The following is a 15,440-nucleotide window of genomic DNA, read 5'->3' as shown; positions in this document are numbered from 1 at the left end:
AATATGTAGTGAAAGGAAAGCAGGCAATTAGTTCTTCCCAGAATGTCCTGTCTGTTCGCACAGTTTCTGTTTGGCATTGGGCTCCATTTCCTCTTCTTCTTCTGCAGCTCTGAATGGCCAAGTTACTAGTAATTTGTCTGTATAAGGTATCTGCATCCTCACTGCACTCTACCTGATCCTGAGGAAGGAGGCATCATGTTCCTCCGAAATAGAGGTATATACCTACAATACTACATGCTGTCACAACCAAGTAGACAAGAATTCAAAAGTATATAGTATTAACACAAATTGGGGCATTTCATTTACATTTAGTCATGAAATCCATTTCAGTTACTAATGATTACCTCAAGAACATATCAAATGAACAGTTTCTAGCCTGCTCATTATTTATTGATATATATGCAAAGTTTATGTAGTCTGTCTTGAGTGACAAATTTCAGTAAAGATTAAAAAAACACCATATGTTCATCCAGACTAGAGCTGAAAGACAGTCAAATTGATGTGCAAAACATTACAGGCTGTCATAAATTGTTGCAAAATTTGAATAACAATTAATATTACATAAAATAAATACTCAGGGAAGGAGCTACAATTGCTGTGACTCTTGCAGCTGCACATGTGTAAAGAGCAAATTCCCAAATTTAGAGTCAAAATTTGGAAACAACAATTTTATCCTCAGTATGAACAAGAATCGAAAAATGAACTGTGTCCTGAATAGTCATTTTTTATGAAAGTTACTGTAAATACTAGGAGGATTTTCCTCAGAAGGTTTAAGCACCAAGATCACTTCATTCACCACTGATTCAAGGTAAATGTCAGGACAGTACCTTTATTACTGCTCACATACAAATCCTCTAAAATTCATTATTCATTAGTCTTCCTAGCATTCAATACTATATAGTCTGAGACACTCATAGCACAGGAGTCAGAATAGCTAAGTCAGTACAGCGATGGGCTATGGACTGGGAGACTGGGGTTCGAATTCCAGCAGAGGAAAGATTTTTCTCTTCTCCACAACATCCAGACCACATATGAGGACCACCCAGCCAGCCTCCTATCCAATGGGCACTGGGGGCGATTTTCCCAGGGATAAAGCAGCAGGGGCACAAACCTAACCACCCACCTCCATCTACTGCCAAGGTCAAGAATAGTTGAGCTACAGCTGCACTTTACTACATATCTTAATGGCACAGTGCTTAATTAATTGAACACAGAGTTGGCTTTACCTTTTAATCATAGTATCATAAAATAAACCACAAAACCACACTGACTGAACAGCTTTCATGCATTTGGTAATAGAGTACACACGATTAGTTTCATCTGACTGCTGGTATCTTATAATGAAACTGCAAAATGCCTGAAACTGTAAAAGCTGTATATGCAGGATAAGTAATCCTGGATAGGCACTCACCTGTGAGCCATACTTTTCCTTCATATTCATGTGCAACTCTCGAAAGCGCTTGTAGCGACGTAAAAGAGACCAGCACTCTCCACCCATATTTACACGAACCTCATACTCATAATGGGTGGATGGACCAGCCCCACGCAGCACGTAACTTGGGATCTGCACCCAGTGTACTACCAAGTTGCTGTTTGATGGTGATGGAAAGCTCAGGTTCAGTCCAGGTGAATTCTCCATGTCTCGGCTCTGTAACGAGTGGCATGCTATGTGCATACTGGGATGTAAGCACGCTATTAAACTTGGATGAGCAAAATTGTAATTTAATCCAAATTTTGGGGTTCTCAATTTGATCTATTGAGACTTTTATTTTCATTTTTGGTAATGACACATGCTATTATGGGCTCAATGGAGAAATTAAAAGTTCTGAAACAATGGCTACCTAACCCATCACCCGGTTTCTTTAATGAAACACTGTTTACGGTATAGTATGAATATGAATGATAAACGGAGATGATAAAAGTTGTCTTGGACTATTTTAAGGTAATATACTTGGAGAGATCATGATAAAGTACAGGAAATCTAAGTCAGGACTGAGTACTGATCGAAATCTGAATAAATCATCTCCCAGATATGAAGCCATGAGACTCATGATGCTGAAACAGTTAGTGACCAGACCATCACAATGCATCATCATCACCCCGAAAAGAAATGCAAATACAAAGTTATAACTTAGATTTCCTACTTCCTGTACCTTTTTCATCTTACTCTGTAATGCTGGTTATACAGAAAGACTACTTGACAACTGTGGTTGCCTTTCCATTATAAACCACCACTGCAATACCTTCCACCTTTCCAACCTGTCAGCTGTGATGTTGGCGACACTGGAGCAACACCACAAAGTGAAGGTTATGTCTACCAATTAATTGTACTTGCATAAAGATCAGGGTTCATAATTCTCCATGTAATCAGAGTACACCAAATACCATCTTTTACATTAGGAACAAAGTCCATGTAAGCTATGCAACGTGGATTTTCTGTGTTATCAATAAAATAGGAACAGGTCGTTTTTTTCTGTATATGAAACCTGCTAATACTGACACAACTGTTAAATCAGTTCACAATAGCAAACTTTATACAGTGTTCACATTTTTTTAGATAAGATTTTATTTTATTTTAATGGAAATGTGAACAAACAAGATAACGTATACTGCGGGACAGAAAATCCACATCTTATTGTCTACATGAAGTCCTACTCCATAAAATACACTTGGAATATGAAGGCTATAAGCTCTATACTTTATGGAGGTGTAATTAATGCTGAGAAACAAATGAGAATGACCTTGCAAAAGGGCCAGTAACCTTCAATGTAGATGGAGCTGACTGAGGAAAAAACTGTCACAACTAACATAATGATTGCACACAGAGGAAAGACAGAGTCCTAGCTTGGCCACCAAACAGTTTAGCTGTACAATTAACTACCTTTCTTACTACAGTGCAAGGGTCAAGAATGAAAAAGTTTCAAATAAATCCTAGACAGAAACAGTGAAACTTTTTCTGATAATTCAAATTAATAACTAATTTTTAATAATACAATTTACTGCTGTCATGTTGCTACATTAGCAGATAGACAACCTCTTCAATAACAAGCACTTCACTCTCAGTGGTATATATTTCCCTACACAACATATGTCATCAAGTAATTTAAGTTCTGTTATTCTTAACTGTGGCATATGGAGAAAACAGATCTGCAAACATTTCATGCAATTCAATTCTTACATACAAAAGACAAAATCACTGAAAGATTTCAGCACTGATGACTGAAAGGGATAACAGGAGATGAAAAATCCAACAATGAGGAGCAAGTGAGACAGCACAGCATTCTGAACAATTCAGCACAAAACATCCTATGGCATTTTACACATCATGCAATATGACCTTGCAGCCATGTAAATGTGACAGCTGATATGTTGTGCCACACTGAAGAAACATCATATGGAAATCTTAAAGTATTTGTTTGTAGACTGCATGACGGCTGATGTTACAGCATTTAACAAATGTGTGTTACATATGTAATGAATTTTCATAAACACATACAAATGAATTTTAAGATTGTGATGGTGCATCTTTAAATTTAAACATATACCAGGACATAGTCCATCCTTTCCCGTTCATTAAACAAACACAACATTTTAGGAACTGGCTCTATTTTTGCCATCACACAAAAATACAGAACCTACTCAGGTAACTGTAAATGTCAAAGACCAGTAATGGAATATATCTTTCATTATATGCCAATGTACTGGTTCACACTAATATACATATCAAGAATTAAAATATCATCAACTACGGTGACTAAATTTTCACGAGATCCTACCCATGTCTTTACACTAAATTTGAACACTTACAGAAGGGGATGGGCAGTAGGTAGCACTCACTGGTGACATCAGTCTGTCTCTGTTGACAAAAGAATTATGAAGCAGTTAGGAAGTACAAAGACAGTCTTCAGGCTCCATCATTCAACACATTTTTCAAATATTGTAGTGAGACCTAAACAAAACAAGATTCTGGGGCCACAGGCTTTATCATAAAAAAATTCTTTATATACAGGTTATAATCTACAAATGTATGTATCTTGCCAATATCCAAGACACTGCATGGAAAGTGAATAAAACAGAGGGTTCATCATACATACATTTACAAAGACATGAACACTAGACATGGTGGTAAAAAGGTAAAACTACTTCATCTCCAAGAACTAGCTACTCAACAGAAGAAAATCATTATATGTAAACCATACAAAAACAAAAGAAGTAAGAAAGACTAAGATTAATTATTTAAGCTTCAGATATACAAAAATATTTAATCAGATATTATTAGATCAGATTATATTATATTAAAGGTGTGGGTGTTAAATGACACTTGAACCATGATTGTATTTTACAAAGAATCATAAAATTTCCAGTAACACAAATTCAAGATACTTAAATTCTTATAATAGAAGACTGTTTTATCCACACAGCTATTCACATCCATATACTTCATCCATTATGGGAACAAGGGTAACATCATTATCAGTTGTGACATAGGCTGTTACATCATCACTGGAAACTTACTTGATTCTACTTTCGGCATATATCTGGTGCCAGCAGGAAATTCAAACATACTTACAGAAGACTTTTCTTTCATAAAGTTGCCTACACAAAGTATAACATACCCTGGTTCATACAGTAGGCAGACTTTAACCAGATTTCAATTTAATTTAATTTTTAAAAATATCCACATAATATGGAAAATGATGAGTGAAGAGAACATCTTTGAATATCTGTAACCACTGCTACAAAGCAAAGTTTCTGAAAAACACACTGTCAAAAGCAGTTACAAGCATGTCTGTTTCTTTCATATAACAATACTTAACGAAGTTATGTGGTTTTGGCACAGGTTTAGAATAAGTACCTGTTACAGGCATCTGTACTAGAAGAATGTAGAAATGACATTCTGTCAAAAGTTAGTTGGTTAATAGGTTTATAGCAGACTGGTCTACACTCATTATACTGGTACATAATTGTCAGCATATTAACAAAATCAAAAACCAATTATATTTAAACATAACCTAAATTTTGGTAGTGACATTTCCTCCAGTCTAAATGCAATGGTTATACCATCATGACTTGGTTACAAGAGCATCATTTGTAGTAACAGGGCATAAAACATGAGGTTGATTTTATTTAGTGGACTCTTTTTACACTTTCAGCATCTAGACTAAACAGTTATGTATGGCTGCACAATCGATAAATTAGTCATGATTTTGAAAGAAGCAGTCCTATCACGGTATTGGCATGAAGGAACTTCGGAAAACTGAGCAAATCCCAGATCACCTCTGGATCATTACTATTAGGCCAGCCTGCTCAGTAAGAGTATGACGCTGGCAATAGGGAGTGGAAGATTTTGTATTACACATTCTATCCCTCACACTGTCCCTCTGTTCTACCTGAATAAAACCCCTAACAAACATGTAAATGACAACTTGACTTATGAATTTAGCCAAACAAAATGGAAACACATAATTTTTGTGATTTGTTGATACCACACTAATGTGTTAAGTGAATAAATTCCATGCTATTTACATTTCCACATTATGATACATACTGTGTAATTCTCTGCTGATGTCGATGTTCAAGCAACTGCTGGCAAACTGGACTCTCGCTGTCACTATGAAAATCCTCATTATCCAGCTTCATGGTGTCTCCTAGCAGATCTGACAAACTGTATCAATCAAATCTATTACATTTAGATTTCAAGCATCATAAAAAATTTAAATTAATTTATTTACTTATGTACTGTTCCAGATTTCTTCACTGTATTTTACTCCACAAAGTAAAGACAAATTTTTGCAAGATATGTAATTATGATGAGAAGCGCAACTCCATGATGTTTAAATGAGTCATGTCCCATTAACATAACTTGTAAAAGATAATGTACGTAGAATTCAACACATACAACACAGTCTGTGGTGTGTTTATCAAATGTGTTCACAATAGTAATAATAATTTAGTAAGTGCAGTGCTGATTCCCCCAATAATAATCATTTTTATTCAATGCTTCACATGCACTACCTGAATAATTATTAATATCCATAGATTTACCCTCACTGTCCCAGAACTGCCATCAAAATCTGTTTGCTTATAGGATTTTAAAACATCTTCACATACAAGAAATTGTGCATACATCATAAGACAAATTTTCTGCAAATGTTTATTTCTAATAATAAGCTGTGGCTAAAATTAGAATTATCATACATCAGTCTATTTCCAAGAGTTGTCCAAAGATTATGAATATAGGAATGAATAGAGGAAATACAATCAAAATATTAATATTGTAAATATTAAATTAAACACATTCCACTGCAGCAAAAAGGTATCACCAGGGACCAAAATTTAGTACACTCACAGCAGTGAACATATTAATGAGGTTAAAGATGACAACTGCATCATATGAAGGTGAAAAAGGATTTAGTTTGTGAGGTTTATAGACTGCATCCTGTTGTGTATATAATATTTAATTGCTTATATTATGACTGTTGACACAAGTAGTATGGGAATATCTTCAATGAAAACAATAGGTGTTGGTATATATCTTACATTCTTATTATAAACGTAACTGTGCTATATGTTTCGACCATATAATTAGGTCATCAGGCACTCATGTACATAACTCAAGTGATTAAAACTGGTTATAACACAGATCCAGATTCTTGCAACTGATGGTTGTGTTGCTAGCAAATATATATGAGGTATATATATCACCAATTTAGTATACAATTCATATTATGATATGATTAAAAACATAAAGATAAAATGAAAATGTGAAAATAGAAATATTCAAAAATATAAATGGCATAAAAATTATTTGTATGTTGTATTTAAAATAGAGATTTGCTGCTGTGCTTGGTCACATGCAATCTCCAACTGATGAGTGTTGGTTGCTGAAAGGGGGGTGGGGTTTATGTTATATCTCATTTGTTGTCATGTAGATCAAATATGCTATTGTATGGTATAAAGTCTGATTGTTCTTTCTTCCACTTTTTACTGTTATCCTAGGTTATCATGGAAGCTGAGGTGTTTTAGAAATGTAGGTTTTAATGTTGTCCCCTGTTGATGTTTATGTAGCTGCAACTACAACCCCAATATGCCTTCATGGCATGGTGATTAACTAAACAAAGGGACAACTCTAACTCTCTAACCCTAACATACTACCCCTTCAGTTGTTCTCACACTTCCTCCACTACTAAGATTGCTAAGTGTTGCAAATGTGTCTATGAAATACAGCTTGGATCCTGAATACTGACCCATCATCAGCTGACGTGGACATGTCATCTGATGCCTCGCTGTTACACCTCACTGGGCTCTGAGGCTGTAGAGGCCTCAGGTTATGCTGTTCCAGAGCCAATTCCAAACGAACATACTGTCGCTGGAGCTCCTGAAGTACCTGATTAACACACACAAAATTCTGATTCTCTAAAATACTCAGCTAGTTGCCTGAGTATATTTCACATATGGTAACAACATGTTCCGCGAGTTGGCTCCATTCCTGTCTTTAAGCTATTGCTTCTCATTACACTAATGTATGACTGTCACGGTTTCCTTATTATTGTTATTAGAGGCAAAGTTAGGACCCAACAAAGCATGCTCTAAATATTAAACTTGTGTGGTAATCACAGCTTAAAAATTTCAGGAAATGTTAATCAAATACTTTTCAGAATGCTTTGCAAATTTTCTGGTTCACCCCTGTGGTGTAGTAGTTGGCATAATGAATATTCTGTTCAGAGTATGTCAGGCTCGGTGCCAAGTTCTGCCACCAATATAAAGAATAAAGCAGAATAAAATATATGTCACTATTATGACAACCAGACACCTTGAATGCCTTCATTACTTGGATATTTTTCTGGTAACTGCATGAAAATAAACATAGAAACTATCAATAACATGTTAATATTTAAATCTGAAATTAAATATAAAAAGAATGACTGATTTATTGCAAGATACAATCAAATTCAATAAAAGCATGCTGTCACATTATGTGCCACTTTTATTGTATAAAGATATACCTGGGACGAGGATCCTAAAAATCTGGAAATTTCTCTACCATTGACATCAATAATTTTACTACTTACAGCTATTTGATTGTTGAGCTCAGCCTTATCACAGTCATTCTCCAGACTCTGCATGATCAGCATCTTTAGGTCGGTTACTCGCTGACAGAGCTCTTTCATCACTCGCATTGCATCACTCACACAGATGCAATCAGGATTAGACGACTGCTGAATAATCTGGTTTATTCTCTGACTGTCTGGAATGTACTGCAGAAGATACAGTATTATTTATATCCTCGTGTGTTGGAATTATGTTTTATTATGACTATTATAAGAGCTGTACTATTCTGAAGCAGGATTAATCCCATAAATGAATAAGTATACTAACTCATATATACACTCTATAAGCAAAAAGAAGAGCGGTTTTTACACTAAAGCAGGCAATACATATAGGAATTACTGTGATTTTAGGATTAAAAAGGTTAAACAGTCAGTTTATTATAATCATAGAGTGTAAGGAATTTAATTGACCATCACAGGATTAAATTTGACACATGAAGATACCACAAACCTGTGAACTTTATTAAATTTTTTTCTATAAACAATGAATTTTCTTTCTCTTTCATTATCAACTACCAATATCTTACTAACCTTCGTATGTGTATGAGATTTGCGTTGCCTTGTGTTGCTGTGAATCTCTGTGGGAGGTGAAATTTTCTCAAAAGAACTGGTAGAATGTTCAGAATTAACTACTCCATTGCTACCTACTGCTGCCCTCAAGTAGTTGTCTTCAGTACTAGATAATTCATCACTGTCATCAGAGCCAACAGATGCCACTACATGTCCCACACTTCCAGCATTTGCTTGTTGCGCACTTGGCCTCTTGGCCTCACCAATCACAGCATGACACTCCCCTACCACTGAGCAGGGTGACGATGCAGTGTGGAATGTCTCAGCTGTGTCAAATGAGCTGGAAATGGTGTATGAAGATTCAGATGCTTTTGCTGCAGCAGCCAATGAATTTGCTTGAACTTCACCAGAATTGTCATCTCTATGTACACTGGCTGTTTGTGTTGGTTGCTTCAAATCAAGCGACATACTGCCACACAAAAATATATAAATAAGATTAAATAATATTTCAGAATTTAACAAAAGTGAGTGCATTCAGTAAATCAGTTCTTTAAAATCTGAAACATACGACTGTTTTCGCTGCCATATCTCTTGTAGCTGCTCACGCGTCCGTCTTGCTAGAAACTCCTTTGTAGCTTCTAACTCCAAGTCACCGCCCTGCTGACATTAAGGTTCAAATTCATATACAGAGAGTTAAGAGGAATTCTACATACAACTTTCATTGGCCATAATATCAAACACTTCGGATTACAGTCTTCCAGAAGGTGATGCCGTGCAGATCGGTAGACAGGTGCCAACATTTCAGAGAAACCTGCTGTCCACTTTCTTTCCAATCATATCCCATAAGACTGTAATCTTAATACTCTCTGCCACAGGAACCTTAACTCCTATCCATTAATTTGTACCTCATTTTTCCAGTATTTCTAGTACAGAAATGACTAGATCCAAAAATATCATGTATGAGGTTTCCTGCTATCATACAACTCTATCTGCATCCACACTAGATACAAGCATACAGACACTTATGAGAGAACCAAATACTGAATCAAATGGGCACACACAAAAACATAAATGTAAAACATATCTTGAGACTGTTATTAAAAAATAAAGTATTCCATAAAAGAAAGGTTCATAAAAGGATTAAGAAACTATGCTTTACTGCCCACAATTTCTTCATTTGAAGCACTACTAATACTGTCTGATGAGCTCTACTGGACTCTTTCATGATACACAGAGATCCCCGGTTTTTGGACTTTGTCCATCGTCCGGATTCTTAATAACTAAGAAGCATACATGGACGATGGGCAAAGTCCGAAAACCCAGTATCTCTGTGTGTTATATACCATCATTAAGGACAATGGACAAAGTCCGAAAACCCAGTATCTCTGTGTGTTATATACCATCATCAGAAACCTACAGTATCTACTTCTTTCATGATATTGTGACATGGATGACACCATAAACATACCATTCCACATATATCCATGGTGTCACAGTGAATAGTTGTACTCGTGATTGTGTAAGCGGAAGAACAATAAAGGTTCTACTTAATTTGAGGCCTACATGAATCTATTTGTAGCGTGACACACCCAACACGCTACAATATAAAACAGAACCAAAGTGTTGTGTGATGGCATAAAAACCCTGAATGAATTAATCTTTTTAAATTACTATCAGTATCAGTGACAGAAACAAAAGTAATTTGATGTACAATGCACTTCATGTTGCAACTGCTTAGGATTCACATCATCACAGCCTCTCTTTAGAAAGAGATTTTCTGCAGAATACAGGTTCTCTTGTTTTTGCCATTCTATGTACTATCCATGGGGAAGTAACTAAAACCAAATCAATATTCAGCAAGTATACGTTGTTTTTAAGACAATTAAAATGTCTACATAGATGCAGGAAGTATGACAAAACTTACATTCTGCAGTGTCGTAGTGACTGTCGCTAATGCTGAATCAAGACGACGAACCTCACTTTTCCTATCAGTTACAGACTGGACCCTGCTCCTCAACTCTGCTTCTAATGACATTAATTCCTGGCACTGAAATCACCATAACAACATTGATTTCTAAAGATAAACATGGAAAAATAATCATATGGACTAATGGAAGGGCGAGGAAAGATAAGTACCTGAAAAACACACATAATCCAAAAGGTTCTTTCATGTTGTCAACTCATGCAAGTATTATGAGGTCTGACAATAAAGTTCGCGAACTCATCAACGTGGGCTTGCCATGGCAGCAGTGGACAGAAACTTCAATATGGTTTGATAACGTTGGCATATCAACGTTTCACAGCTGTGTTGTTGTTGTTGTTGATTTATGGCAGTCTCTTTATGAGTGGCATCCATTATTGTCCGAGTATTTTGGTGTCTTGCATCACAACAATGCACCTGCTTACATGGCACTGTCTGTGAGTGAGTTCTTAGCCAGTAAACACATAACTGTGGTGGGACACCCTCCCTATTCACCGGATATAGCCCCCAATGACCTTTTTCTGTTCCCAAAATAAGAGAAATATTGAAAGGCATTTCAATGGCATTGATGACATCAGGAATAATATGACAGCAACTCTGAAGGCCATTCCACAAAACCAGTTCCAAAATTGTTTTGAAGGGTGGACTAGGCACTGGCAATGGTGCATAGCTTCCCAAGGGGAGTATTTTGAAGGCAACCACAGTGATATTCAGCAATGAGGTATGTAGCACTTCTACCACAATGAGTTTGCGAACTTTATTGTCAGATCACGTACATCGTAGTATTACTGGTGTCAGTAAAATATTAGCATACAATGACAACAATTGGAGGTTTGGACGTGGGGGATATTCAGGTCTTACATCCCCGTTTAGTTTTCTGTACCCAACTTATAACAGTAAATCTTGGAAACGAAAAGTGAGAGATAGAAGCTCAGTTATATGATAATACAAATTGTCAATAAATTCAACAAATAATAACAATTAAATGAACAAAAAATATCTTGCTACAGATATTCTGAAATCTTCATACAATACTAATTATGTGCATCCTGTTAAGCGTTAATTAGAATATATGCAAAACTTCTGCAAAAATCTATCTGCTATTGCAATGTTAACATTATTGTCTTCTAGAATGTGACATCATATAGTCTGGTAGATAGATACCAAAGCTTGAAATGAACCTATCACATAGCATGTGTCAAATCTCAGCTGTAATAGTAATCTCAAATAGACTGTCATTTTAAAATAAGAAAAGTATACAGTATCCAGATATCTGAAAGGGGCTGGCACAGTGGTCAGTCTCATTTTTAGAAGATGCTCAGTTTCAATCTTTGTTTTAGACCAACTATCTTGACCACAGTTTTTCATGGTTTACCTAAGTCCCTCCCAGTAAACAAAGAAGTTCTATCTTGAAAAGAGAAGCAACATGCAATTCCTTTCAAGTCCTTCAAAATTCATAATCACATTGTTTTTAGGCACCACATAAGTTAGACAGGCTGGTCACGGTAGCCGAGTGGTATAAGGCATGCACTGTCTTCACTCGCTCGGAAGCCGGGATTGTAGGTTCGAATCCCACTCAGGGCATGGATGTTTGTGTGCGTATTTCTGTGTTTGTGTACAGGTATAGGCCTTGCGACGAGCTGATCACCCACCCAAGGAGTCCTACCATATGTCTAAGATCTAGAAAAACGGAAGTGAACAGAGAAGTTGATGGAGGTAGGCCTAGGCAGTGCCAATGAAAAAAAAAATAAGCTAGACAGTTGACGAAAGCATAATTAAACATCATGAAGGGAATGATTTTTGATAGATGTAAATCCCTTTCAACATGTCCCTCAAAACTCACCATTTAAAATTTACGATACAAGTTTTCCAATCAACTCCTGGATCTCAAACAGATTTAGCTAAACACCCAAAAATAATCTTGTAGTGTTGCATCCCATCTGTGATGCTTAATTAAAAATGGACAGCTTACCAACATACAAACAGTTGATTTTATTAATCAATTCACAACACTTTTTGGCTCAGACAGGCCATCATCGGGTGATTCTTGAGGAGTACACAAATGGTGACGGAGTACACATACCTGTATAATGCTACTATAAAATTTTTTGTTAGACACTTAAAAAACATTTGTTTGTGTGATGGCAACTCCTCCAGTTTTAATTTTTAACCCCAAAAGAAGATAAGATCACTCATCCAGAAGTAACAGAGATTTAGCTAAGCACTCACATGCATACTGACAAGATCTCTAAATGCCTCAGTTCCTGGGTCACCAGCTGTAGCAAGACTGGACCATGACTCAGAACTTGAGTCATCTGTCCTGGCCCCATTCTTCTCCAAACACTCTGCAGCAAGTATCTACAACATAAACATGATATGGCAGGATGGACTGAATCTATCTGTCTCAACCATATGGGCTTATACAGAACTGAGCTTGATGAATGGAGAGCAGGCAAGGATCTGGAAGGTGACTGTCACTGCTTATCCGATGATTCAAACTGAACATCCTAAGGAAAACTATGAGAACCTGAGGTAGGATAACCTTTAACCTGGTCAAGATTCAAACCAGGTACATCCCAAATGTAAGATTAGAATCCTACTGCTACAGAAACTTGTTTGGTCAATTATATGTACATATAACACAAAGCACCAGCCAACATGGGTGCTCAGCACTATTAGACCAACCAATGTAAATACTATCCACACATACAGTAATGATGATACCATCTGTTAAGGACGGAGTTATAAATAAGACCTGATCAATATCAGAATGAATACAGTATACAGACATTATCAGTTTAGTAAAAAATATGCTTTTGGCTTATTATATATAATTTTATTCCTTTTCCATAGAAAACAATATAATCTAGAACAACTTTTTTTTATAAATTTAACAGCAATTTTTTGCTGCCAGTCTGAAGCCTTCTCCAGTTGGCTTTAGTTGCTGCCTGCATAACTATGAAAGACATTAATTACTTTCTACACTGCAGAGCAAGATGCACAGTCTGACAATTAAATCACCAAACAGATTCTTTTCTTTAAATCTTGTCACTATGACTGAGTTCCATCTCCTTCAAAGTACCTGTTTTACAAACAAAACAGTGCATCACTAAACACTCAATGCAACTATTCAAAAACTGAATCTGTATGACTAACAGAAAACTAATGAATTAACAAGTCACATGACCTGACATACTCTTAACTCATTAAAGCTGCCAATTACACATACTCATATATCACTCAGGTTATTTAACTGTCAGACTTCATACAGCTGAATACATTAGGAGACAATACAAACAAAATGGGCATAAACATCTGGCCAAGGATAGCATATCTAAACCTAAAAGTCAAGAAGTAAGAAAACCACAGAGAAGAGAATTTCTGAGACCAGCAAGGGCATCAAGATGCCTAATTTGTTAAAGAAAAGAAGAAAATAATATTTCAGAGAAACCATCAACAACTTCACACACTGCTGATATAAACTGCACCCAGTAATCGTAATCCTTTCCAGTACTAGGCCTATTGAGAACTGTTATGGATATTACAAAACAGAAACCTTCCAGCACCTGTATATAAACACTGCAATAACATGAGATATTCATTTTCTTCCAAAGGGCCAAAAATATTGAGCATCACAAAAATCAAAATTATTTAAAAAGTATCACATTCTTGAATCTGGCCCTACTTTGTGTATATGCACGCATGTGTGTCAGAGAGAGAGAGAAGAGGGGGAGACAGACAGGCACATACACACAGAATTCAAAGGCATGTCAGCACCTAAGGCTATTTTTATCAGTCTCAAATTCATGCATGAATCCATAATCTGTTATGTAATTTTCACACCAGCCTATACTAGAAGTGATCAAATGATGCAGGGCTGTATAGGGGCACGCCATTACAGTCCTATTTGCAGAACAACTAAAATACCACAAATGCAATATCAGAAGACAGATGTTTCTGCAATAGGATTATAGGCAAAGAAAATTATTTATTACATTACCTGCTATCATTCAATCACACAGCAAACAGAATGCAAAACCACTAACAAGAGATATGTACTGCAAATATTTAATATGCAAATACAGTAAAATACACAATATTTCTCCATAAAATGATACATAAGTATTTTATATTTGATCAGAGCCAATAAAAAAATTTAATGAGAAATAAATGCTTAGACAATGTCTTACTACATGCCATGAACAGGTTGACACGCTTACCTGGAGAGATTTGACACCATTGCAGCCTTTCTTCAATGTACCTGCTTGCAGCAACTGTCCAGCAAGAAACTCTGCTAGGAACTTCTGTTTCAGCTCCAGTTTGTTCTGCAGTGCTACCAACTGACTACACTCACTGGCAACCTACACCATTCACATACACAACATCCAGAAGCAGACGAAGCCAAAAACAAAATGCAACCACATAAAAACAAAATATTAATTCCACAGTGGTGTCTATAGTGCAGAGAGTTAAATATGGTCAGTTTATAATTCCTTCACAATGATCACAGAGGATTAATGCAATCCCGTATAACAAAACCATGACCTGAAATAACTTCATGGATTAAAACCAGTAAATGAAATATTATTTTGGGCAGGGCAGGTGAAACCAGTGGTGGAGAAGAGGAATGCATATAGAATATTGGTGGGAAAGCCAGAAGGATCGAGATGAACAATATTAAAATGGACCTTGGACAGATAGGATGGGGTGGTATGGACTGGATTGATCTGGCTCAGGATAAGGATCAGTGGAGGGCACTTGTGAACATGGTAATGAACCTTTAGATTCAATAAAATGCTGGGAATTTCTTGAGTAGCTGCGCAACTGGTGGCTTCTCG

The 15,440-nt window shown here is 36.3% G+C and overlaps 1 protein-coding gene across 9 annotated transcripts in view; it reads right to left on the bottom strand.

The window, feature by feature from the left end:
- LOC111872316 (kinesin-like protein Klp98A) overlaps nt 1-15,440 on the bottom strand; it is a 53,572-nt gene that overhangs the window by 9,338 nt on the left and 28,794 nt on the right. For 7 of the 9 annotated variants that reach the window (XR_004513895.1, XR_002844207.2, XR_002844206.2 and 4 more), the window contains exons 15-24: nt 14,823-14,963; nt 12,832-12,960; nt 10,546-10,668; nt 9,190-9,281; nt 8,643-9,090; nt 8,073-8,258; nt 7,248-7,387; nt 5,549-5,665; nt 3,808-3,856; nt 1,412-1,648 (exon numbers count right to left, since the gene is read on the bottom strand). Coding sequence is in view for 4 of the 9 variants with exons in the window: in XM_033754638.1 (XP_033610529.1) it covers nt 1,412-1,648; nt 3,808-3,856; nt 5,549-5,665; nt 7,248-7,387; nt 8,073-8,258; nt 8,643-9,090; nt 9,190-9,281; nt 10,546-10,668; nt 12,832-12,960; nt 14,823-14,963 (1,662 nt within the window). In the remaining 5 variants the exon portion in view is untranslated. The remainder of the gene's footprint in view (nt 1-1,411; nt 1,649-3,807; nt 3,857-5,548; nt 5,666-7,247; nt 7,388-8,072; nt 8,259-8,642; nt 9,091-9,189; nt 9,282-10,545; nt 10,669-12,831; nt 12,961-14,822; nt 14,964-15,440) is intronic. The other 2 variants (XM_023866055.2, XM_023866056.2) reach the window with 2 other exon arrangements.

Source organism: Cryptotermes secundus, unplaced genomic scaffold, assembly GCF_002891405.2.
Source record: "Cryptotermes secundus unplaced genomic scaffold, Csec_1.0 scaffold55, whole genome shotgun sequence".
In the NCBI taxonomy this organism is placed as follows: Eukaryota; Metazoa; Arthropoda; class Insecta; order Blattodea; family Kalotermitidae; genus Cryptotermes; species Cryptotermes secundus.
The sequence above is the reverse complement of the archived record's forward strand: the minus strand, read 5'-3'. Positions and strand labels throughout refer to the sequence as shown.